At 48.0% G+C, this 26,021-nt stretch overlaps 1 protein-coding gene across 2 annotated transcripts; it reads left to right on the top strand.

The window, feature by feature from the left end:
• Positions 1-24,152, top strand: LHX2 (LIM homeobox 2). Of its 2 annotated transcripts, none has more exons than XM_054284166.1 (5): positions 1-803; positions 3,535-3,737; positions 4,348-4,730; positions 13,557-13,762; positions 21,201-24,152. In XM_054284166.1, exons 1-5 carry the CDS (start codon positions 576-578, stop codon positions 21,486-21,488), a joined length of 1,308 nt encoding a protein of 435 aa, XP_054140141.1. In that variant the 5' UTR covers positions 1-575; the 3' UTR covers positions 21,489-24,152. The 2 variants fall into 2 exon arrangements, with proteins under 2 accessions (XP_054140141.1, XP_054140140.1); XM_054284165.1 differs by having other exon boundaries at positions 3,532-3,737.
• Positions 24,153-26,021: the final 1,869 nt, after the last annotated feature.

Below are 26,021 nucleotides of genomic sequence, written 5' to 3'. Positions count from 1 at the left end.
TGGGGGAGGAGCGGGGGAAGGAGCAAACTTTGCCCCTGAGCCGCCGCCGCTGCCAGCCCTCTGGACTGTGAGTGCGTACGGTGGGCATCCGCCCCAGCCTCCTGCAGCACCAGCCTGCTCTCCGCCTGCTGCAGCCTCCCTCTCCCTTGCTTTCCTCCTCTAAATTTCGCACACTACGATGTAAGGGGCTTGTCGTAATTTTTTTTCTAATTCTTATTTATTTCTCACCGAAGATGGTTTAATTTTTTAAATATTTCTACTATTTATTAATCCCTCCCAACCGTAAGCCTGCCCAGCCTTCTGCCAGCTGGGCCAGAGCATAAAGCCTGGGACTGCACCTGGGGCAATGAGCCCCGCACTGAAGAAGGCTCCTAGAGAGATGTGCCGGGGCCGCGCAACAGACTAGATCCAAGCCCCGAAGCTCACACCACCAGTTATCCCCTCTCCCTCGTCCCCTTCGCCCGCCTTTTCTGCACCCCGTCCCTTGAAACCTCGGATCAGTGCCTGCGCCGCGCTCCGGAGAGCTCTGCCGGGGAAAACCCGGTGCCCAAGGAGAGACGGGGCGGCCGTGCTAGATGCATGGGGGAGGGCTCCGGTTAATGCAAGTTCTGGGCTCCTGCAGGGACCCCGACAACTGTCAGCAGCAACAGCAACTCGGGCCCTCCTCCTCTGCTTCCTCAGCGATGCTTTTCCACAGCCTTTCCGGCTCGGAGATGCACGGGGTCATCGACGAGATGGATCGGAGAACCAAAAGCGAAGCATCGGCCATCAGCTCGGCTATAGACAGGGGAGAGACGGAAACGGTAGGAGCCGAAGGAATGGGAGAGTCATGCACCCCCCTAAACGTGCCAAACCCCTCACAGATACAGCTTTTCCCCTAAAATAACAGACTGGGGGGAAGCGAATGCAAAATACTAAACCAGAAGAAAATTAAGCATAAAGGCACCCCAAAAGATTAAATGAAACCGTGGGGAAAGGCATGAAACTGTTAATTATTAATAATATGCATAGTAATAGTAACGCTTGGGTGAAATGAACGGTACTGCTCTTGTGAGAAAACAGATAGACCAGCCTTTTGGTAGCGTCCAAGAACTCCTTCCCTTCCCCCAGCCTGTCCGGCCTTCCAAAGTTTTTAGGAGGAGGCAAAGTGTGGTTTTATACCGGTAACATTTTGGCACAGCAAATTTTTTTGTCTGCAGAATGGAAGAACAAACACCAAAGAATCCAATTCTGTGTAATTTTTCAGGTAGGATGCCTTCATGGAGATAGTCTTTATAGCATTCATTTAAGAAGGGAAAAAACAAACACGAGTGTCTTTAAGCTACGGGTTTTTAAAATAATTTTAATAGGCAGGTTTGTAAACATGGCAAACAGAACTAGAAGATATGTCTCAGGAAGACGGATGGATGGGAATTTTTATAACTTTACCACATTTCATCTTGTCTGCTGATGCATAGACCTTGTATATTAATGCATTTAGATAATTTAAAAGATGCATCCGTCTAACCAGCGTTAAGCTGGCAAAGTGGAAGAAATTTTCGAAGTGTCTAAAGTGATTTAGCAATTTATGCATACTATTTTTTTTTAAGAAATTACAATTCTGAAGTGAGATTATCTCGTATGTTTATTAAATGCTGTCTTGTAAACTGATACAGGCGTATGCAAGGAAGATCCGTTTTCAGGTTTTCAAACTTCATCCGTATGTGTTCTTTCTTGTAATGTTATATGAAATTTGCCTAAAGGTGACAGTGAGACTATTTAATCTTGAAACACCGTCTGGAGAACGGCCTTTGTACTAGAAGGGTGGGATGCGATTGCTAATCTAAACGGTTTTGGTTTTCTTTTAAAAAGTTGATATTTCTCCATACAACTACACAACATCCAATGATCTTTGCTGGAATAAATATTGTGGCGTGATAGTTTTATATGTATATAATCTGTATGGATACACGTGTGTATGTAACAAATAGTGGGTTGGAATACTAGATCCTTGAATTCCATTTCTAGACCGCAGAATATTTTTGTTACTGGAAGAGCGAAGTAGAAAAAATCGTTATTTAATTTAAAGTGGATTTACAAGAAACTACTTTGGTTATAAAACGATCCCTGCTCGGAGTTCAGTTAATGCCTTAAAGAAACAAGCTACCGGTGGGTTCCTGTGAGTAACACCAGTGGAGTGCCAGGGTTTTATTTGTGCGGAGTTCTCCTAGTGGGAATGATGCGGTGCAAACGGGAGCGCTCACAGAGATGGGATTTTGTGATCCCCGCGAGCACAGGATGAAAGCAATGGGTTTGGCATGTGCAGGAAAATCAGCCTCGGTTCCTTTCGATTTCCTCCGATTAGCTGTCCTTGCTTTTGCTTTGCGCGAGGATTTAAGGCTCTAGAGGAGGTAAAAGCAAACAAACAACTTCTCCCCCGCCCCGAACCAAAACAAACTGCGTGTTGGGCACAGCTGTAAGGAAATGTTTCGGGTGCTCGTGCACGAGAACAGATCTGCCGTGGGCTTTTGTGCAAAGCGGGTAAGAGTAAATTGGGAGCGAAGTGGAAAGCAGCATATTGCAAGGTCTGCCCCGGACGCTGCTCCGCCCGAGCCTCCTCTCCCGAATGCTGTTTTGAGGTGCCTGCTGAAATAAATAAGCATGCTTACACGGTTCTGATATTTCTCCCTCTTTCTTGTTCGGTAGAAGTTACAGGATATGTATGAATTTGGGGTTTCTTGAGGGTTTTGACTGGATTGCGATTTGACACTAAACTATTAAATTATATAGGGCTTATATTTAGTTTTATTGCTTCCAAGTTTATCCTAGCATAATCTAATGTGCTCTCTTGCTTTTAACCCGCTCTCATTCCTGCACGTTTCCCACTATTTCGTTTTCCTGATTAAACATTCTGCACCTCGGATTTAGTAACGCTCATCTCCTCCGCAGCTTTATTTACTGATCCCTTTAGCGCTTTGGGTCACAGCAGATCGCGATCCGTGTTGTTTGGAACCAGCTTGCAGAGAGCTGTGTCTGCAGCTCTGTGACTACCGGGGGTTTGATCGTAATTCATTCGGAATTTTATAGCTAGGAAAATACACACAGAGACACGCTCCACATACACGCACTCACACAGCATTAACTAGGCAGACACTCTCAATATATCCGTAATTCTAAATTTTAAAATGATCTATCTGTGATTTGCCCTGCTCTATTATTATTGTGCCCGTTTATTGAACAGCGCCTTTTCTTGGTTTGAGACTGGAAAATTCACCAGAAAAAAAAAGTTCTGGGTCCGGTGTGGACGCCTCCCCTAGAAGCCAGGGTGGTTTTCTGTTTGTCTCGCCCGCCTCCCCGCCTCCTCCCGGGAAGGTGGGATGCGGCGGGGCCCTGGGGAGCGGGCCCGGGCCGGGCGGGGTGGCGCGCTCGGAGCCCCCGCTGCTCTGCCGGGGGAGCGGCAGCTCGGGCCCGGCCGGCCAGGGGGAGGGGGGAGCCCGGCCGTGCTGCAGAGTTTCTCCCTCTCGCTAACGGTCTGTAATTGTTTTCCCCCAGCAGACCATGCCTTCCATCAGCAGTGACAGGGCTGCCCTGTGCGCCGGCTGCGGGGGTAAAATCTCCGACCGGTATTACCTCCTGGCTGTGGACAAGCAGTGGCACATGCGCTGCCTGAAGTGCTGTGAATGTAAACTCAACCTGGAGTCCGAGCTCACCTGCTTCAGCAAGGACGGCAGCATCTACTGCAAGGAGGACTATTACAGGTACAGCCTGCCCTGGCCGCCGGCCGGGACGGGGATACTGCGGCTCGCTGCCCCCCGGAACAGAGCCCGTCCTGACGGCACTGCGGAGGGGACCCGTGGGCACGCGTGGGGCAGGCTGCGAGCTCCCGAAACCTCCCCCTGGGGAGGGAGACTGGTGGGGAGGATGAGTCCCGTGCTGCCGAGAGGGGGGCGCGGCCCGGGCACGGCTTCCCCCCAGCCTGCTTTGGCTGCTGGGGCCTTCCCCAGGCGCGCCCTGCTCGGCCTCCTGTGCTGGATGCGGGGCCGGGGCCCGCCGCCGGTGCCTCCTGCGGCCGGGGGTGCGGGCACATTCGCGGCCCGGGGGCCGGTGCCTTTCCTGGTGGGGTCTGGTGGGGTCTGGTGGGGCGGGAGCTGCACTGCGAGGTGGGAAACGGGACGGAGACTCCCGCGCTTCCGTCCCGGGATGCGCGCCCGGCTGGGCTCCGCAAATGTCCCGGCTTTGTGCCGCTGCCCCGGCCGAGGCGGCCGCCCCGGGGCTCGCGGCCCTTTGCCGCCTCCGGGCAGAACCGGCCAAGGACGGGGTGGGGGCAATGCGCCTCTCACCGTCTCCTCTGGCCTTTCTGTTTTGCAGGAGGTTTTCGGTGCAGAGATGTGCGAGATGTCACCTGGGGATTTCTGCCTCCGAGATGGTCATGAGGGCCAGGGATTTGGTATATCACTTAAATTGCTTCACTTGCACCACTTGCAACAAGATGCTGACCACTGGCGATCACTTTGGCATGAAGGACAATCTGGTGTACTGCCGCCTCCATTTCGAGACTCTCATCCAAGGGGAGTACCAGGTGCATTTCAATCACTCGGATGTAGCCGCTGGGAAGGGCCCGGCTTTGGGAGCGGGCTCTGCCAACACTTTGGGACTGCCTTATTACAATGGCGTGGGGACTGTCCAGAAGGGGAGACCCAGGAAAAGAAAAAGCCCGGGGCCTGGAGCAGATCTGGCAGCCTACAATGCAGGTAAGGGAGCCTTCCCCCAGAACAGTTCAAATGGTCTGTTTCTGTTCACTTCCAAAGGGGGATTTCCGTTTATTTTAGCTTAAACTGTTAATAATAGTTTAGCTGCAGCATAATTATTGAGATCAAGTGCTGTCAAACTGCAATTACAGAAGCTAATATGTTAGCATTTTTCACTTCAGCTGGAAATAAAATGTTTTGAAGCAAGGTCATCTGGTTAAGGGGGGGAAGAAGGGGGAGTGCAGCCTGAAATAAAATCTGGAAACCAGAGATTTTAAGTTAGCACTTCAGAGGCCCGTGAATTTTCTTTAGTGGCTACACTCTAAAGCTGCTGACGGGTGAATTGTTCAGCCCTGTCCCGAGCTCTTGCACCCCAAAGCTTTGGAAGGAAAGAGAGAGAGGAGGCGGCCGTTTCCCAGGGGCTGGAGGGGGGCGGTCGGGGCTGCAGGGCTGGCTGTGCCCGGGCAGGGGCCGCGGGCAGCAGGTGTCTGCGGGCAGCAGAGCCTGCTCGCTCGGGGGCAAGTTCCGCTGGAGTTTCGTTCATGAGAGGTGACTCGGAGAAGAGTCGGGAAACTCTCAGCATCCCCTCTGAACCGAGCCCAGCGCAGGAGAGACGGGAGCGAGCCTGGCGGCAGCCAGGGCTCTCTGGATGCAGCAACAAACTTTCCGACGTGTTTCCTCGTTTAACCTCCCCACCGCCACAGCACTGTAATTTTACAGGCAAAGGAATTGGAGCAACCTCCTGCCCCCCTCCCCTCCATCCCCGCTCCCCTCTGCCCCTCGCTCCACTACTCCGTGTGGCTGCCGCCAGAACGGCTGCCATCCCGGGGGCTTCCTGCGGGCTGCTTGTATGCAACGGGGAAAAATGCTTGGACAAAACAAAATTCTTAGCTGTTGGTTTTATTGGAGGACTTGGAGGCGGAGCAGGGCTTCCCCCCGTCCGGCGTTTCCCGAGCCCGGCGCTCGGGCCGTCCCGCCAGACCCTGGCACCGAACTCGTTTTCCTGCGTCTTTCTGTGCCTCGGTGCCCTCTGCGCTTCTCCGCTCGTCCCGAACTGTTTCAGACTGGTTTCTCTTCCAACCCGCCTGCTTCGGACGTGTCCCGTAGGGCGCAGATTTGCCTTTACCGTGTCCTTCTCTCCCGGAGAGGGCGTTCGGTAAAGGCCAAGTTGGCTGCGGTTTGTTCCGAGCCGCGTCTCTGCGCGCCCCGACAGCTGCGGGCTGCGCCGGGCGGCCGCTCCGCCCGCGCGGGAGGAGGAGGAGGAACGGGGGAGGAAGGCGCGGGGGACACCGAGAAGTGCAGGGGTGGCGGGGAGCTCGGGCTGCGGGCCGGGGGAGGCAGCTCGGGACCGGGGGGCTGCGGCTGTTTTGCGCCCGAAGGGAGTAACAACAGCGACGAAATGGGGTGGTTTGTGCCGAAAACGGCAGGGAGAAAAGGCGCATCTCGAACCGCCAAACGCACCTCGGGAACGAATTTGCCAGCTATTATTGGTTGAACTAATTGCTGAATAATTTGGAAGTAGTGCAAAAAGCAGTAGTGGTCCCAGTGGTGAAGGTTGATGAAAGGTGGATGTAGTGTTCTCGCGAGTAACAGTTCAGCTTTAAAACATGCATAAAATATACATTTTTCCCGTTAAAAAAAGTCTCCTTTTCGGAGGGATTAGCTTTTAATTGTCCTTCCGCTGTCTCCCTGTGCAGGGCAGATGTTCAGATTCAAAGGACCTGTAAACCGAATCAGCGGCATCTGTCCTGGATGGGAGCACAGCCCGAGAAAGTCTCACTGCTCCCTGACTTCCTAAATAAACCGCCTTTAACTGCATTTTGAAAAATTCGTTTACAAAAGAATTGCCGTCTGACTTTTAGTGGTTGTTTAGAGCGTGCTACTGAAACTTTAGAGATCTTCTTTGAGTAACCCTTGGCTTCTTCGCTTAAGCTATTTATCTACTTAACTATTTACTAGACCTATAATCGACTAATTTATGCGGTAATAAGTGCCATTGATCTTGGAAATCAGACTGGGTTACTCGTTGATGTAAAATTCCACAAACCTGTAAATTATTGCAAAGCCTTGGATTTTGTACCTTGAAAAGATAAACCACCTAAAAATGTGATAGTTTCTCTTTTTATTTTTAGTGGAACTTGTAATTTCCTTCTCTGAAATGCACTACAAATGCATAATGTTGTCTTCTGAGGGGATCTGTTCCTGGTGATTTGTGTAGAATACTTTGTGTAAATAAATCTACACCCAGAGGTGGTGGGAAAAGGGGAACCCATAAACTTGGCAGAGTCGAGATTGAAATAATTTTGTAAATTGCAGCAAATATTAATCTGCAACACGAATTAGACTGACTTTTTTCTTTTTTCTTTTCCTACTTAAACGAGACTCCGTTTGCAGGGGGATGATGGGTTTAGATGTGGATAGAGCCTGACAAGTGGAAAATAGCTTAGAAGGATGCTGAAACTTCAAAAAGACTTCTTTTTCTTTCTTTTCTTTTCTCTCTTTTTTTTTTTCTTTAAGTGTGTTCCTGTGATCATAATTTCCTCCTTCACTTGTTGGAATGGAGTTTGATGGGTTTTTTAGGTCAGTAAATCAATGGCTGAAAGCTTGCTGAACACAGAAGCACCTGTAAAGAATTCTGAATACTCCCTTTGTGAATTAGACCCCAAACCTCCCACAGTCTGCTATGTTTTATTCATTTGTATCTAGTCTGGCTTTAAGACACTAAAATATCCTGGAAAATGACAGATGTATTGCGCAAACTTGGGGCACGACGAGCTGATAAAATACCCATAATCTGTACAAACAAGATATTAAGAAACACTTCCTTCCTTTGCTAGCAGGAAGATGCCTCGTGCTTGGCTGAGGGGTGACGGAGCATCCAGGCGGGGTGGATGTCCAGGCGGATGGGGACGGGGCTGAGGGCGGCTCTGTGCCGGGGGAGGGCGGGGAGGCTGCGGAGGCGCCGACCCAGCTCCGGGCAGGGCTCGGGGCAGCGCCGGGGACGCCTGGAGCTGACCCTCTCGAGTGGCTGTGTCAAAAGTGGTTTGGGTTTCTTTCCCTGACAAGAATGCGAAAAGCCTGGAAAGTTTTGAAGAGCGAATCCCTCTTTCCTCCTCCTTTCCCTTGGGACTAAAAGCTCACAAGAAGCTTCCCTGTGACTATTGTGACAGAGCGAGCAGACGGGAATCGCGGCTTAAAATCGGATGTCTTGCAGAGATTTCCTAGGGAAAATTAGGGCTTACCCCTTTCCCCCCCCCCCCTCCTTGCTTCTCCCCCTTCTCTGCCTCCTCCCTGGCTGTGGTCACCTTTGGGGTCCCCGGGCGCATGTGGCCCCTCCCCAGGGGCTGGGGTCGGGGCCGGGGCAGGCGCAGGGGCTGGGCTGGGGTCGGGGCCGGGGCAGGGCGCGGGCATCGCTCCCGCCCCGACGGGCGAGCGGGGCCCCGGGAGCGGCCCGCGGGAGGCGGCGGGGCCGGGATCCCTGGGCAGGGCTGGGATCGCTGGGCAGCACCCGGGGTCCCTGGGCAAGGCCGGGGTGCCTGGGCAGCGCCAGTGTCCCTGGGCAGCGCCAGTGTCCCTGGGCAGCACCCGGGGTGCCTGGGCAGGGCCGGGGTGCCCGGGCAGGGCCGGGGTCCCTGGGCAAGGCCGGGGTCCCTGGGCAGGGCCGGGGTGCCCGGGCAGGGCCGGGGTGCCCGGGCAGGGCCGGGGTCCCTGGGCAGGGCCGGGGTGCCCGGGCAGGGCCGGGGTCCCTGGGCAAGGCCGGGGTCCCTGGGCAGGGCTGGGATCGCTGGGCAGGGCCGGGGTCCCTGGGCAAGGCCGGGGTGCCTGGGCAGCGCCAGTGTCCCTGGGCAGGGCCGGGGTCCCTGGGCAGGGCCGGGGTCCCTGGGCAGGCCCGGGAGCGGAGCCCGCCGCAGCCCCTTCCCCCGGCGGGGCGGGCAGCGCGGGGCCCGGCTCGGCCGGGGCCGCCCGGGTTAATCGCGGCGCTCAGGGACTGACCGCGCACTCGCACCGGCCATTCAGCGCCATTCAGCTGGCTTAATTGAGGGGAAAAGCCCTGGCGGCGGTTCCTCCCGCGGGGCCCGGCCCGGCCGCCCCTCCCGGCCCCTTTGTTCTCCCGGCCCGGCCGCGCTTCCCCCGGGGGCCGCGGCGGCCGCGGGGCCCGGGCCTGGGGCGGCCCCGGGGGGCACCGGGACGCGCGGCCCCTTTGTCCGAGGCGCCCGGGGAAGGCCGGAGGAAGAGGGCTCTAATCCTGCTCTCCTCCGTCCTGGCCTTGCGATGCTCGGCCTGGGCTCCTTAAGGCTCACTGACTTTATCTCCTCAGAAACACTTCTTGACATGTCAAGGTTGAGGCAGCGCTGTTGTGTCTGTTGCTCCATGGCTTGGCAGAGACACGCTCCTTTTAGTGCTGCCAGGCACCTCAGAAGCAGCCGTGGGTACCTTGCCTGCTCCCAGTGCCACAGCTTCACCCATTCTAATGTCTGTGCTGAGAATGTCAGGAATCTGTCCTTTCTATGTGTCTTCTCCTTCCTCCAAAGAGAAGGACCATGTCTGTTCCCGTCCCAAGTACCACTCTGAGGGCTCTGTCTCGCCTATGTCCCCTTTGAGGATAAGGGTACCACAAAGTCCTCTACATGCCCCGAGCCAAACAACAGATGCGGCTGCACCCCTGCCTGGTCTAGTTAATCACAAGTTCCCTCTCCAGGCAGCAGGAGGTTAAAACACCCCCTTGACTCCGATTACAGAAGGAAAGGGGTGTATGTTCCTGAGCCACTATTGAGAGATAATGCACATATAGCGTGTCTCTTGTTTCATCACTCTTTCAGAATCGGGATTAGTTTTCTTTCTTTTGGCGTAATCTAGCATGTCAAGCACAAGCTACTAAGAACAAAATTTCCCCCAAAGGAAATTTCTCTTTCTCATCTTCATGTGCCATAACCTTAGCAACCTAGTAACTGCTAAGCACACACTTTGCCCCAAGTCCCAAGCCATGGGGGGCTCTGGTGATCTGAGGGTGAAGCAATGTTCCCAAGTTCTCCCCCTCTAACAGACTTTGTTACAAAAGCACCAGCACAGCCTGCTCTATGCTCCTGTTGTTGGGTTTAGGGAGGTGTTATGCATTAATCTGCAAAGGGTATTTTGGCTACCAATGTCAAAACAAAATGTTTTCCTCTTAGTCTGTAGGGATGCAGTGATGCTGCCTGTGGACACCACCATCCTGTGGCCGGGATGGGCTGAGGGTGTGAGTGCTGCCCCTGCTGCACCAGCGGACATGGGGAGGGCAGTGCCTGGGCTGTGGGGTCTGGGGAAAGGCTTTAGAAATGTTCTAGGGTCAAAAAAGAGACTTGGCACTGCTTCAGAATTTGTTTTATCAAAAAATAGAAGTGAAACACTCATTAATTTAAGGCTCCTCTATTCGACTGGAATTCTACCAATTGTATTTCTGAAATCCCAGCAGGAGCCTGAGTTACTGCTATGGAATGGAAATGTTACATATGGATAGTTCAGCAATTCCTTTGGGAGATACACAGGACACCACAAAAGAACAGGGAAGACAGTGCCTGAAAAACAGAGGGTTGCGTGAGGAGCATGTACAGTGTTAGTTTTACACCCTGATGCCTTTTGCAGAAACTCCTCAGCTCTTAAAATCTCCACTTACACCCTTGGCCCGTTCTGTGTATCTGTGCCTGCAACACCCATGGACATTGCAGATTCTGTGAGAGATGCAGATAATATTAGACTGAATAAAATAGCCTGTTGGGGATGGTGCCAGGCACCACAACCAAATACAAGAGGGGAATTGGCACCAGCTAGGACTATTTATGTCCTACTGGGTGATGCCTGGGAGTAGCCAAACCGCTTGCACAAGACAGCGAGCGGCACACGCCCTCGTGCACTTTCAAAATCTGTGCTGCAACTTCCATCCCAGACAAGGACACTTTGCCACTCTCAAGTGGTGCATGCTTACTGTCATTTTAATACTATTTTTACTTAGTAGATAATGAGGTAAAATGTTGAGAAATTCCCAGAGTAAGTTGTTCCTTTTCCCATCAGGGTTTGATGAAAAGCTGACACCCTCATTCCGTTCTGGGAGGGTTTAGAATCGGTTTTATATCCTTGGATTCCGAATGTATCTCATTCTCTATGGGACACATTAAAATCCTGCTCCTTGCAGCCCTAGGCTTTGTTTTGTTGCATATTAACAGGAACCAGACCTCAGTCCTGCAGACAGATATTTTGATGCATTTCCTCCTATGTCTGTCTTGTTGTTTCTTGGAGGGTTCAAAAGCCTCTAAGATGACGCACAAAGGTCTTTTCCGTTACTAAGATCTAAAATTCTTTGGGTACATTTTAAAAACAAGCATGATTTGGTTTTACATTTCCATAACAGAATTTTCTGTGAGCATTATTATGTTATTTATCCCCTTGCTCTTTATATCAGGAATTGTGGTGATGAAGGAGGCTGGAGCACATGCCACGACTCCAGATGGGCAACTAGGTCCCAGATCTTAAACCCAACAAGATTTGGCTACATCCCAAACAGCTCCATTACTACTCCATTGTTACTCTCTCCCTTGAAGTATCTTACACCTTTTAAATTCAGGTGCTTGCAGTTTTCCATGCTGCAGAAAAAGCAAGCAGAAATGCTTCTTATGGCCAAAATTTGGCACAAGATCCAGAGGTCTGGAAAGGATTTATACAAATGTATGCACATGCACGCACACACGCACATAGACACTCACATTTCTATGTACAGCACCATTTTCTTAGCTACTTTTTAAATTATAGGAGTACAGAAACACAGGAGAGTTGGAGGCTTTGGACACTTTGGGCATATCTGTTAAACAAACGTGCTTTTGGGCTTGGAGCTGAATTTTTGCAGGCCTTGCTCTGTATTGTGCCACAGCTTTTTAGCAGGTTTTGAAAGGCTGAGGATTATAAAGCAGCTACTGTAGCTACTGCAAACCTGCTTAGGGAACCTGCATGCATCTTTACTTAGGAATCTGTGCATTTTACTATCTGTGTGTTTTTTAAATCTGTTTTTAATACATGCCTGTCAGAATGTGTGTGTTTTCACTAGGGCTGAGACCCACTGATGGACAGTGAATTCAGGTAACGTATACAGATAGGTGCATGAGAGCTACTCAGTTGTAATTAAACAGCAATAGTGGACAATTGAAAACAAGCGTGTTTCCATGTTTAAGAAACTAACCAACAATTCCCATTCAAAATAATTTTTGGTCGTTTTTCTCACACTGTGTAGAACAGAGATAGCAATTTTTCATTACTTTTAGCATAAAACTTGTAGGAAATGAAGAGGGACTTGTAGATATTTTGTCAGGAAAAGCTAATTAACAACAGTTTGTCAATGCTAATTTTCAGTTATCTTCCTAATTTTATGTTGGATTTAAGCTCGGTTCTTAATGTTATTTTAAGAGAGTTTCTATGGTTTGCTGTATGCACAAATAAATGAAAAACTACTTTTGGTCTACAAGATTATTTTGCTTGGCATTCAATATTTAATACTTCTTGATAATTTTTACAAGAAAGGTGTGTTCTTTTCTCACACACCTTCTTCTTGAGCTTGATTTTTGCACGTGTATCAAACACTGCCATTCCTCGATTTCAAAAGGATATGGTAGAAATGATAATTCAAACTAGTATTTGCAAAAACTCTTTTCTAAAAAAATTGAAATATAAACATATAAATAATTAAAAAGATTTTTCATTTGGCATGCCAGTGAATATATTGTATTAACAGCTTGATTTCTTTAGCTAGTTAGATTATAGTCATAATTTGCTGTCTGGTAGCCACAAACTTTATTTCTTTTATAGTGTTTCATTTAATGGTCTCCCTTGTACTCTACAGGGTTTAGTTTGATGGAGGAAATAATTACGATTTTAACTAGTCTGTTCCATTGAGATTTAACTGGAGTGTATTGTGCAGCTCTCTTTGTGTGTTCCAGTGCAATTGGTGGTGAGACCAAGTACAGTAAAACCCTTTACAGAGCTGAGGACAGCTACTGTCCTCCTACAGAAAGTGGAGGAAGAGTTCTGTGGAGGTGGAGCAGAGGGGAAAGGAAACAGAGCTGACATTTTAAAAGCCACAGAAGGGAAGGGCAGGGTCCTTGCAGGCTGGTTATTGTGAGGGAATGGCTGGAAGGTGCAGAAATATGATCCAGTGTGCCCAGGTGGGCAAGAGGCCAATGGCCCATGGGCTGTGCTCACCCAGTGCTGGCGCTGCTGGGGCACCCCGAGGGCTGGGGCAGCTCTGGGCCACTCGTGGCAGGAGTGACCCTGAGGGGCTGGGCATGTCCAGGGCAGGGAATGGAGCCCCAGGAGGGGCTGAGGGAGCTGGGCAGGGGCTCAGCCTGGAGCAAAGGAGGCTCAGGGGCCCTTGTGGCTCTGCACAGCTCCTGACAGGAGGGGACAGCTGGGGACAGTCGGGCTCTGCTCCAGGGAACAGGGACAGGAGCAGGGGGAACGGCCTCAGGCTGGGCCAGGGAAGGGTCAGGGTGGATATCAGGAAACTTCCCCAAAAGCAGAGGTGAAGCCCCTGTCCTAGGAGGGGTCTCAAAGCCATGTGGATGTGGCACTTGGGGACACGGGTTAGTGGTGGCCTTGGCAGTGCTGTGTTAATGGCAGGACACAATGACCTCAGAGGGCTTTTCCAAACTAAACTGCCCTTCAAATCCATGAAATGGAGCAAAGGCAGGTAGGGTTGTGCTAGTACATGCTGCGGTGTGTCGTTTTAATTGCTGCACTCGGGAAAATTGCAACAGCATTGGTTGTGGAGCAAGGGATTTACAGGCCTTTTCCTCTTGTTGCCTTCAGCTTTGAGCTGCAATGAGAATGATGGTGACCACCTGGACAGAGACCAGCAGTACCCCAGCAATCAGAAAACCAAGCGCATGAGGACGTCCTTCAAACACCACCAGCTGCGGACAATGAAGTCGTACTTTGCTATTAACCACAACCCTGATGCCAAGGACTTGAAACAGCTAGCTCAGAAAACTGGCCTCACCAAAAGAGTTCTTCAGGTAAGAGCCGTCCTGTGCCTTGGAAAGTAATCAAAATATCAGTTTTATGTTTAAAAAGCCATGGCTTTTGCTGCTTTTCAAGATATCCTTAATCATTCATACCTTCTCTGAGACTAAGTTAATTCCCAGAAAGTATGAGAAGAGTTATTTCTTTTCAGTTTCTTTCAAGCAGATCACTTGGGTTCTAAATTTAATGAGAATTGTGAAGGTTTGGGGCCCTGCTTATTTTCCTGGAGTTCTTTAATTCTGGTGCATGTTTTAGCTTCCAGGCTGCTGTACAAAAAAAGTGACTTATTTTAGTTAGTGTGCTCACTGTACATAGAGAGCTTTTAGTTTAGAAATTCAGAAAACATGTCAATGCTTACCTTTAGTAGAAATTAATCAACAGTTTGAATTGATTTTATCAGGACAAGGAGGAGGGGTTTTCGTTAATAACTGAAGTGGACGTAAATTAAATTTTTCAAAAACTTATAGTTTAGTAGCTTAGAATGAAATGAAACTCCATTTTAAAAGTACTTTGTCCTGCTCATGGGAACACACTCCCTTTGAGCTATTGTGGGAAGGAAAAGGAACAGTATTAGTTGATTCAGCTGCATTTTAATCTATAGTTATGACTCAAGAAGTCAATTTTAATGAGCACTTACCCAAATGCCTGTACCTGGAGATAAACTTGGGCATAGAGGAGCCATGGCGTTCCAGGATTTATTTCTGAAAGTTTTAAATGAGTCTTAATTGTAGAAAAAGGATTTGTGACCTTCCTAGAGACAGGTAGGGCTGCGAGCTCCATCCTGGGAAGCATCATGGACAGCTCACAAGTCACAGGCAAGTGGAGGGCAGGAGAAAACTGCTGAGGAAAACTGAATTCACTGGAGGGATCCTGGAGCTCTCAGAGCTAACACCTGCCAGCTGAAGGAACAAAGGTTTTGTAGGCTTCCCTGTAAAATGACAAACTGTACGTAATGACTTCTCCTGGCTGCATCCTCACAGCTGGATTGGGTTTGTTTTTCTGAGCCTGATTTGCTGTGCAGGAACAGACTCCTCTGGCAGGTGAACAGCAGCTGTCCTTAAACCACACACATGGCTGAAGTCATTCACTGCATTGGTCTATCCTTAGACTGACCCTTCTCCTCTGTTTTACCCTCAGAGTTCAGAGACTTTGGTAATACCAATTCACACCTGAATTACCTGAGAAACAGCACATCAGTGTCTAGGAAGTGTTTTTCGATTATCTTTCTGTTCTCTCTTGTCACTCTACACCAACTTTGATTTCCATCTCTCTCTTTTCACTGAATGGGTCTTTCCTTGCATCTTTTTTCCAAGTTATTGTCTCTGTTTCTTCCTATTCAGAACAGATTTCCTTGTCTCCAAAATTGGACATCATCCCATTACTCCTCTCTTCCTCCTTCAGCTTCTTCCTTGCTTCACTGCTTCTTCATTTTGTCTTACACGTCACAATTTGCAGTTTTAAAATTCTTCTTTTGTTTGTTGCAGAACTTTACAATTCCACCAAAGTTTTGTTATCATGTTGGTATTTGGTGTTTCACTTCTTTTACTCTCAGAGTTAAATACTCCTTTATGTCCAGACTCCTTTAGCTGCAGTGGTGAAAGGCAATAGTTGGTGGTGAGGATGGTTCCCTGAGCATGATGCTGTTGGAGGCAGTTCTAGAGAATGGAGTGACACTTTGGTATCACTTGAGTTTTCCCACCTCTTACAAGCACTCTCTAGTCATGGATGTTTTGTTTGAAAATTAATTTGGGCCATAAAAACACAAACTAGTATTTTTTATGTTTCAGAACCTTTCTGCCCAGCTGGTTTATCTCTACCTGCGAGTGACAATTAAGTTCACATATATGAGTTTTAAGGTTGCTCTTTGCTGGGAAAGCTCATCCTGATGCTGGTTACTGAGACTTATCAATTCTTTGGAGCCAGAGAGGCTGGCATCCATCTGTGTCACTGCTTGAACACAAAGTGATTCACTGGCACTATTGATGGAATCAAGCACCACTAGCACGAGCCTGTCCCACACCCAGAGGTGTTTGCAGGTGTAGGGGCACACCTGGCAGGAGCCAGAGCTCTGCCACACTCCCCAGCAGGTGTTTGTGAGCTCTGGCACTTTCTGTGTGCTCACATCTCCATTCAGCTGTGAGGGGTCCTGGCTCTGTGGACACATTTCACAGAATTTATTCTAAGAGGAAATGCAGGGCACAGATCAGGAGAAAGGTGTACCTCCCAAACACACAGAGCTGAGCTCCTGGTGGTTTAGGGAACAGCAGCAGTGCCCTTGCTGTAGAGACAGCCCCACATGTTGTGTAATAAGGGGACTTCGTGGAGGAGCAGAGAATTTGAGAGTTTTCTAAATGTTCTGTGATACTGGAGTTGGAAGCCCTGACTGATGTCTTTGCTTTATATACAATTTGTCACCAGCTGCACATGTCCAGTGGTGGGATGGCTGGAAATGTAACACTCTGCTCCTCAGAATGCATTTCCTTCAATGTCTTTGTAATGCACACTCAAAGTAGCCACATTCAAACACAGCAAACTTATTTAGGTTTTAACACCTATTTTTGTTTTGTTTCCTTCCAATTTAAGTTTACATTTGCAGTTTAATTTATATATCTTCTGCACTACAACTGGGGAGCACAAGCCCTTTATTGTAAGCTATCATTAGTAATTAACAGCCCCAGCTAATTGAGCTAACTAACATAGCTGGCATAAATGCTGCTCTCTGGGGAACTGACCTTTCTGTGTGTGAGTTCAGAAAAGGAAGGCGAAGGTAGGTAGCCCTGAGGAGGTGTGATGTGCTAGCTGTAGGTGTGTACCTCTTCTCTCCCCAGGTGTCTGGAATAAGATTATCCACAGCCCAAGCACTTCAGGAACATAAAGCATCATTTTTCAGTGTGTCTCTTGTACACCACTTATTTTTTCTTGAATCAGTCTCCAGTAAAGTCACTACCAGAATCCTACAGAAATCACTGCATGCATTTGGACTCTGCTGGTCCAGTTGACAGTAGTAAACAAGGCTAAAATATTTCCATCCCATGTGGGGACCTATGCTGCCCTTTAGTGAAGGTTTGCTTTAGGCTGCAGGCTCTTCCTGAGCCCCCATTCATTAAACATCTCTTTGAACAGTTGTTAATTACAGCAGAGTCATCACAATGTGTGTGCAGCGAGTGAACATAGTCTGCTTTGTGGTGTTACATCCTCCATGTACATCCTCCACTTACTTCTTAGTGAAACTCAGAGAACCTAAATGTCTCCAGGTAGCTGTGTGAATGAGCAAAATTGGTTTAAAAATTTGTTTTTAGCAGGAGCTGTTCACACAGCTAATATGTAACAGATGCAGCACTTGAGGTGTTACAAACCAGAAAATAAAGTTATCTAAAGTGATGATCCCATCAACTTCAGTATCCAAATCCTCTTAGTGTGTTTATTTTCAACACTCCCTTATCAGATTTGTTATTTCATTCCGATTTGACTTGGTGGAGACAAAGAATTTGCTCCACAGATCACTGAAGAGGGAGTGCAATGTTTTCCCCTCAGTAAATCCAATTCTGCCTCAGTGCTGAGTGCCCAGCCCCACGCATGCAGCCCCGCTCACCGGAGTGTGGCAGCGGCAGTGGAGGGTCCTGCAGCTGCTTCTCATTTTCCACTGGCAGTTTTGGTCTGTATCTTCCCCATTGATTTGAAATAGCTCAGCCTTGTACTGATACAGTTGGACAGAAACCCACTAAACACTTCCCAATGATTTTGTTTATTCCTCAGTCCCGAAGGAATTGTGCAATTGATGTGAGACAAGTCCTTCTGGAAGGATTCTTCCAGTTCTGTGTGTCTGGGTGGTTATTTCTGCCATGCCCTTCCAGGTGCACGGCCTGAGCTGCCCATGGCAGTGCTGGGGCAGCCCTGGGAGCAGCCCTGGGGACAGCCCTGGGAACAGCCCTGGGAGCAGCCCTGGGAGCAGCCCCACAGCCCCTGGAACAGCCCCACGGCCCCTGGAACAGCCCCACAGCCCCGGGAACAGCCCCACAGCCCCACAGCCCCGGGAACAGCCCCACGGCCCCTGGAACAGCCCCACAGCCCCGGGAACAGCCCCACAGCCCCACAGCCCCAAGAACAGCCCCACGGCCCCTGGAACAGCCCCACAGCCCCTGGAACAGCCCCACAGCCCCACAGCCCCGGGAACAGCCCCACGGCCCCTGGAACAGCCCCACGGCCCCTGGAACAGCCCCACAGCCCCACGGCCCCAGGAACAGCCCCACAGCCCCGGGAACAGCCCCACAGCCCCACGGCCCCAAGAACAGCCCCACGGCCCCAGGAACAGCCCCACAGCCCCGGGAACAGCCCCACGGCCCCAGGAACAGCCCCACAGCCCCACAGCCCCAGGAACAGCCCCACAGCCCCAGGAACAGCCCCACAGCCCCGGGAACAGCCCCACAGCCCCAGGAACAGCCCCACGGCCCCAGGAACAGCCCCACGGCCCCAGGAACAGCCCCACAGCCCCGGGAACAGCCCCACGGCCCCTGGAACAGCCCCACAGCCCCACAGCCCCAGGAACAGCCCCACAGCCCCTGGAACAGCCCCACAGCCCCAGGAACAGCCCCACAGCCCCTGGAACAGCCCCACGGCCCCAGGAACAGCCCCACAGCCCCAGGAACAGCCCCACGGCCCCAGGAACAGCCCCACAGCCCCTGGAACAGCCCCACAGCTCCGGGAACAGCCCCATAACCCCAGGAACAGCCCCACAGCCCCTGGAACAGCCCCACAGCCCCTGGAACAGCCCCACAGCTCCGGGAACAGCCCCATAACCCCAGGAACAGCCCCACAGCCCCAGGAACAGCCCCACGGCCCCTGGAACAGCCCCACAGCCCCAGGAACAGCCCCACAGCTCCTGGAACAGCCCCATAACCCCAGGAACAGCCCCACAGCCCCTGGAACAGCCCCACAGCCCCGGGAACAGCCCCATAACCCCAGGAACAGCCCCACAGCCCCAAGAACAGCCCCATAACCTCAGGAACAGCCCCACAGCCCCTGGAACAGCCCCACAGGCAGGGGAACAGCCCCAGGACCAGCCCTGCTCCTCTCCCACCACTCTCTAACACAAAGGCTTTGCTGAGGATGTCAGATTTAAAGCACATGCCAGAATGTCACTATGGTGGAAATAATGTCATCCCTTGTATCACAAGACTAGGTGTTTTCAGAATTCAAAGAATTAGATGTATTTTCAGTAATAATACAAATATTTATTATTATACAATTTCAAAGAGCCTCGTAACCATTAACTGATTAACCTTGACAATATTCCAGTGGGGAAGGAAGTAAAAGCAGTCATATAATCTCTATTTTCAGATAATACTTGCAGGATTATATGATATTTCCGTGTCTAACATGAATTGCCACTAATAAAGAGACAATGAACCATGTTATATGTGCAGCTCCTGAAAGCAGTGTGGGTGGTCATTGGTAAGGGCAGCTGAGCTCAGGTTTTCATAGGAGTGGAAGATGAAGGGAAATCCATAAACACCAGGAGTCTTTCTCACTTGATGCACTGCATCTTACCAGAGAATACCACAGAGCCTCTTGCCCTGGTAAGGTCAATGAGCAGCTGGACATTTAGGAGAGTGTCATGTTTCCCATATTTGGGACTACTGAATATAAAAATATGGGTATTTAAATGAACATAAATGTGAAATTATGCAGAAGTAAGTGTATCTACAGCTGGCCAACTGGTTTGTCTGTTCTGTTTTAATTATGCCATGGCTACATGAACACACACAGCGACAGCAGCCAGCTCCAAACTCCATTTCACAGCTCTTATCTTTTATACAGTTGCCAGAAGGTATTTTAAAGAAACCAACCACTAAGTTATTTTGTGGAACAAGTAGAAATGATTTCTACCTGAAAGGTAAGAAGTCCTACCAAAGTTGCAGTTGCTGTTTTTGCTGTTCCTGAGCAGTTGGTGCTTGAGCCTTTGTGGTTTAAGTGACCAGAACAAAGAGCTTGGCCTCACCCACAGCCCCTGGCACGAGGGGCTCTGCTTGGAACCTGTCAGGCAAAAACATCACTTAGGGCTTTGCCCCTTTTTGACCACATTGCTGGTCTGTAGCAGGGTCACTGCTATACTGGACTCTGATAAAATCATGGGAATATTTTTACTTGTGCTGGTTTAAAAGAACTTTTGTATATGAAACTGATAAACAGCCTTTAAATGAGGTGTTTTAACAAAGCAATTGGCAATATAAACTGGTCTAAAATACTGAGCTCTCAGAAAGAAGGACCTGTAGGGATGTGATTTATGCATGGCCCTTGAATTTGTGCCTGAGGATTATTTCCTTGTGGCATTCCCTGGAGAGAGCGTGAGAGACAGGGTGTGCACATTAAAGACCTTTGGCTGGGGGAGAAAGCTTTCCAAGGCAGGAAGAGTGCTCAATAGGGGAAATTTGGAGCTGGAGCATCCCTAGATGTGAAGAAAGGAGAGAGGTGAAGCAGCCGAGGCAAGGCAGGTCCATCAGCTGGGACTGCAGTGGGAGCTTCCTTCCTTCCTTCCTTCCTTCCTTCCTTCCTTCCTTCCTTCCTTCCTTCCTTCCTTCCTTCCTGCCTGCCTGCCTTCCTGCCTTTCCAGCAGGGTCAGACGCCTCCAGAGCCAGGAGCAGAGTCTCTGCAGGGGCTGCTGTGTCCTCAGGGGTCCCACACACTCACTTTCCCCGTCCTTCACTCAGATAAACAAAGAGTGCAAGAAGTAGGAGAAAATTCTGTGCGGTTACTATTGCTACTGAAATCACAGTTTTTGATGTAATGTAGATTTTTAATACCTTTAATACCCTTTCTCAATATTATAACACTGCTGAAAACATTTGATAAAGGAAACAGGCGTAGGCAAAGGAAGCTGGAGCATTTGAGAAAGAATAAGAGAAGAGCAAGAAAGAAGGCCAGTCCTTTGCAATGAGGGGAGCACTGCAGGGATGTGAGGGAGCTCCTGGGGCAGCAGGAGCCCGTGGGAAGGCAGGGTGCCCCGGGCTGTGCCAGCAGCACTTTTCTGGGAGATGGATGTGAGGTACAAGGGGGAAACTCCTGATTTTGTGCTCATCAGGTGCGCGGTGCTGGCCTCACCCAGACCAGTGCTGCTGGGATCGAGGGCTCTCAGGGATTCTGCATGCTGCCGAATTTCTGAGCAGCCTTTCACACACCTTGTGCGGTCAGCTCAGCCTGCCAGCCTCCATGCCCAGCCCGCTCCTGGCCCGGGCACACTGTTTGCAGGGATGGAAGGACAGGGAAGAAGGAATATTCTGCAAACAGAGGCCGTTTCTCACGGCTAGAACTGTTATCTGTTACCAGTAAAAACGTCTTTCCCAATTCCAGCATCGATGAATTTGCGAATATGCTTTTGCATGTTTAAACTCTGCAGGTCTTTAAATGCTGCCCTGTTATATTAAACTGTTTCAGGTTTGGTTTCAAAATGCTCGAGCCAAATTCAGACGGAACCTCTTACGTCAAGAAAACACAGGGGTGGATAAGACTTCAGACTCAACCCTCCAAGCAGGGACCCCATCAGGTCCTGCCTCAGAAATATCCAATGCCTCCATGAGTCCATCCAGCACTCCCACTACTTTAACAGACTTGACTAACCCCACTATGCCAACTGTGACGTCCGTCCTGACATCAGTGCCCGGGAGTCTTGAGGTTCATGAATCTCGGAGTCCTTCACAGACAACTCTTACAAATCTTTTCTGATGACTCTTTCTTAATAATTTCTTTAAAAAAGAAATTATTCTTAGCTGAAATTCCAAGTGTATTTTAATAGAGGCTTTGAGCAACTGACTAACCACAGTTAGGATCTCTCCTAAAAAACAGAAGGAAATGTAGTGTTCTGGTATTATGGAGTATGGACTGAAGAATAACTTGGAAGATCTATTGCAACACAACATTTGTGTAACTGTACAGTTTTGTGGACTGAGCAAGGGAAACAGCAATTAATTTAAGTTGGCTAAAGCTTCTGTATTTTCAAAGACTGCCATGTGCCTTATATACTGTTTTATCTACATTCTTTGGATTCCATGTCCACTTCTCTCTTTTTCTCTCTGTATATTTATGACCAGGGCAAAAAATGTTAAAGAGTTTGTTACTTTGAATAGTCCTAAGCCTTTCATTGGTTGCTTTGTTGTTTTAGAATTTTAAGGTCGAAGTCTGTTCGAATACCAGAATTTGTAAAATCTAACCAGTAATAAAACCACTTATGGAAACTACTTGGTAATGGCTGCAGTTACATTTAACATTAGTGTCACAATCCAGGTAGGCTGACTGGATCCAAAAGGGTTAGAAAAATGCACTTCAAACACAGTGTCTGCCTAGGAAAACCCCTAAATATGATGTACACATTCCTCTGGTTCCCAAAGTATTTATGGGTGAGAAATCCAGCTTGTACAACAGTCTAGGTACCTTCATTGTAGAGAAATAATGTTAGTTGCAGGTAGAAGTGATCAGATAATGTTAAAACTCAAATAGAAGAACTGTGGTTCATTTTGCCACGTGAAGGAAACCTGACTTTGGCCAGCATGCAGGAATCTTGCTTTTGTGCAAGGCTTGTCCCATGTGCTGGAGGCCACAGCTGCTCCATCACCAAGGGCCACACTGGGGGAGCTCTGCCCTAGGAAAGAGGCTGAAGTATTTCAGGTTATTTTACAACACCGGTGGGCAAAGTTGAGGCAAAATTATGTTTTATAAAGTCACAGCCTTACATTTTTTGTAATGTTTTGAAGGAATAAATAGCCAAGGAAGAATATATTATTGACACTAAAAGTGGTTATTCCTTTAATGATTATGGACCTTTCAACACAATTGAATTCCTTCTCCCCAAAAATCTCTGCAGAATAGAACTCATATTTTGAGTTTTTTTCCTATTGTTTTTAAAATTGCTTTTCTGTAATAAAAGAAATACCTCAGCAAAGTTTAAATATGTATAAGAAGGAGTCTACACTATGCTGTTTGCCCAGTAGGTTTAGAGGTTTGGAGTGGTACATAAAATGCAGATGGTTGTTCCTTTTCAAACCTGTTCCAATCAGTTCTTTCAGTCAGATGTTGGGTTGTACTGGCCAGCTCTCTGAAACTAATCCCTCATTCCCATTGGATCAGAATTGCTAAAAGATTATTCTAAATAAACAGCAAGATAGATGCCAAGATTTGTGTTCTTTGCCCTTCTCAGGGCGTTGAAGATGATTTTGTAGGCTGGACTTTTTCTGAACAGTGTTCTGGTTTTAAAAACGCTACATTTATTCACCTTTCTGAGCTGCAAATTTGCTATTCTTGTGCAAGCCAAATTCCTATCAAGATCAGGGAGAGATTTCAGAGCATGAGGACTATGGGACAGAAAAGCTGACATAATTGGGTCATTTATTAACCTTTTTAACACTTCAGCTTAAAAAACCCCTGAGGTGAGCTATGGGCAAAGCAGGACAGCCCTCAAGGATGGGAACTGGCTGGGATCTGTGAGAGGGATCGGGGTCTGGTCACCAAACCCACGGCTGCCAGCGTCTGTTGAGTTTATGCACAGTGATGAGACATTAAAAAGGTGGCTTGTGTTGAATTTATAAATGTTACAGGTTTATCCAGGACATTTTTCCTCGTGATCCAAGTGTCTGATAAGGATGTTGTGCTGGTTGGTGGACTGTAACAGGTACATATCTGCCTTTCAAAGCTGTTCTGACACGGACGTTCCGCTGTTTGTAACATTTTGTTCATTGTCAATCACCTTGGAGATTTTTTTTACATGGTAAGCTGGATCTTTTCTTGATTTAAAAGGCAATTTTGGTCCACTGTTAAATGGTTCCAGCCCATAATTAAAACCCTGTGTATTAACCTGTGAACAGTTTAACAATACCGAATCCTGAAATCTGAAGTGTTACGGCAAATGTAGCGGAGAACAATTCCAATGGTTCTTTAAAATTGTACTGCTATTATTTGTGATCTTGTATCTTAACTACCTGAATCCATGTGGATGGAAATACCTTTCAAATCAATTCTCAATATTGCCTTTTCAAACACCTGACCTTCACGAAGGGGAATACTCTCATGTTAATCTTATCTGAAACCTATACAAGACAATTAGAGAAATTGTCTGGTTTAATCAAATCAGGGATTTTGCATATAAATAAGAGACAATATTCTATGTAGGGTCTTTATGTAGGTGCATTAGGATTCACTCTGGCTCCGATGACCTATGTTGTCCCCATGACTGTTTCAATCCTGTGGTATTGTTTGGTTGTTTAGAGCTTGTTGGTTTTGAATGCTGTACATTTTTTTACTACTGCAATCCTAATGTTTCTTCACATTCTTGTACAGTTCCACATTTGATGTATTAGTCTGAAATTCTGTTAAAAACATGAACAAAAATGGAAATGATATTTCTTTGGAAGTGTATTTTTACTGTATATCTAATTTGAACTAGTTGAACATACTTCTTTACATTTTGCATGATAGGTGTGTAGTTCATTTTTTAAATATGAAAGAGACTTAAAAGTAACTTAGAACAAGAATATAATGAAACTATACAAATATGGAAATACATACAATGATTTGCTACTTTTTGACTCAAGAAGCTTTTTGAAATACATTTTGCCTAGTTTATTTAAGATAACGCAGATATTCTGTCTCTGAGTTCATACATAATGCAGAATAAGAGGAGATTATGTACTAGAAAAACTTTCAGGTCACCTTGGTAGTCACCAGCACACTGGATTATTCTTGTCAAACAGACAATGGACAATGTATTTTAAGAACGCTGAATATATTTTGATCTACAGCAGAGAGGGCTGGGATGGCTGCAGGTGATATTTAATCACAGCTTAAAATTTATTGACTCTATTAATGGCTACATTTCATAAAACTTAGTTTTTTATTCAAATTATCTAAGTTTGGGAAGAGAAGACCAAGGATCATTATAGTAATGAAGAAGGTGAATGTGTGCCCTGGAAGCAAAAGTCAATTTATCAAACAGACTATGGATGCAGAAGGAGCCCCCAAGATATTTTGGTTTTCAAGCTACCTTTTCCTCCTGGCTGTTTAAAACCCCACATAATTAGGCTGCTTTCCTATAAGGGTTTGCTCTTTTTTGTCTGTTGGAAGGAAGCTTAGGCACCTGTAAGAGCAATCTTCATCTAAAGGAGAAGGAGAAAAAGACACAAATCAAACCAAGAATCAAACCAAGCTCTGTACTTAGGTGTGAGTACTCGGGTGGAGTTTCTCCTGCTCCCACAGGGATTTACATTTACCCCTTCTGAGTAAGGAGGATTTACACCATCCCTGGTAGCAGCTGATTTGTGCCTGGCTGGACTCAGCCTGTACATGGGGTGCCTGTGCCTCTCTGAGGTCCCTGCAGCTGCTCTTGCACGGGCTGCAGGTGAAACCCCCCTGCCCATAGCCAAACAAATTCCTGCCAGCATCAGAGCTGTCCATGGCAGGGACACAGAGCCCAGCCCCAAAATCATTTCCGCTGAAGCAGCACATACTGACAGGCCTAACAGATAGAAATTTATATTACTGCCATGTCTGCTGCCATTGTACTCTCCCCCCAACCTTTCAGACTCATTAAACACGTGCTCCACCATTCCATATGGGAAAACCAGAGCTGAGCTGGACCAGGGCCATGGGAGGCATTTATCAATTCAACAGTTCCTTTTCTCAAGGACTGGGTAAAAAGATACACTGGCCATTTAATGGATTTCTTCTCAGATTAGGACGAAGTCAGCAGTTCTTTCTGTCCTAATAACTGGATTTTTGTAGCCAGTAAATATTTTTGGGGTTTTAATTTGAGCAAAACATAGTACTCAAAATACACAACCTGCTATCAGTAAATTCAGACCTTGCATTATCATTTATTGCACTAATGTGCGACACTGTGCAAATTATTATTTCTGCAGAAAACCACTTCTGTGCAAATTCTTCTTTGCTCTGTAGAAGGCATGGCTCTGCACAACTATTTACACAGCTTGTTTATATGCCACTGTATCAATTTATTACATTGTAAAATTCAGCACTTAACAGGAAGTTACACTTTTCCAACAACATCTAGAAAAAAGGAAATAATTAAGCTTTTTGTTAAAGAAAGAAATCTGTTCTTTCCCCTGCATAGTTCAGCCCAGCAGCTGTGGGGGGGGAAAAGCAACCAAAACAAGAGGGACACAAATATTTAGAAAGCATGACTTCACTCTGTGGGGACCTGTTTCAATTGATAAATCTCAGTGATGCCTCTCTCCAGTGCACCCACATCCA

Source organism: Melozone crissalis, unplaced genomic scaffold (genome assembly GCF_028551555.1).
Source record: "Melozone crissalis strain CALT ecotype California unplaced genomic scaffold, PUWL_Pcris_2 ptg000041l_1, whole genome shotgun sequence".
NCBI lineage: Eukaryota > Metazoa > Chordata > Aves > Passeriformes > Passerellidae > Melozone > Melozone crissalis.
The sequence above is the reverse complement of the archived record's forward strand: the minus strand, read 5'-3'. Positions and strand labels throughout refer to the sequence as shown.

Excerpts from the sequence above, each read along its gene's own strand:
- LHX2 (XM_054284165.1), top strand. The coding sequence starts at position 576 with ATGCATGGGGGAGGGCTCCGGTTAATGCAAGTTCTGGGCTCCTGCAGG. Across the intron at positions 804-3,531 it reads ACAGGGGAGAGACGGAAACG|CAGACCATGCCTTCCATCAG; the intron begins GTAGGAGCCGAA and ends GTTTTCCCCCAG. Across the intron at positions 13,763-21,200 it reads TCACCAAAAGAGTTCTTCAG|GTTTGGTTTCAAAATGCTCG; the intron begins GTAAGAGCCGTC and ends AAACTGTTTCAG.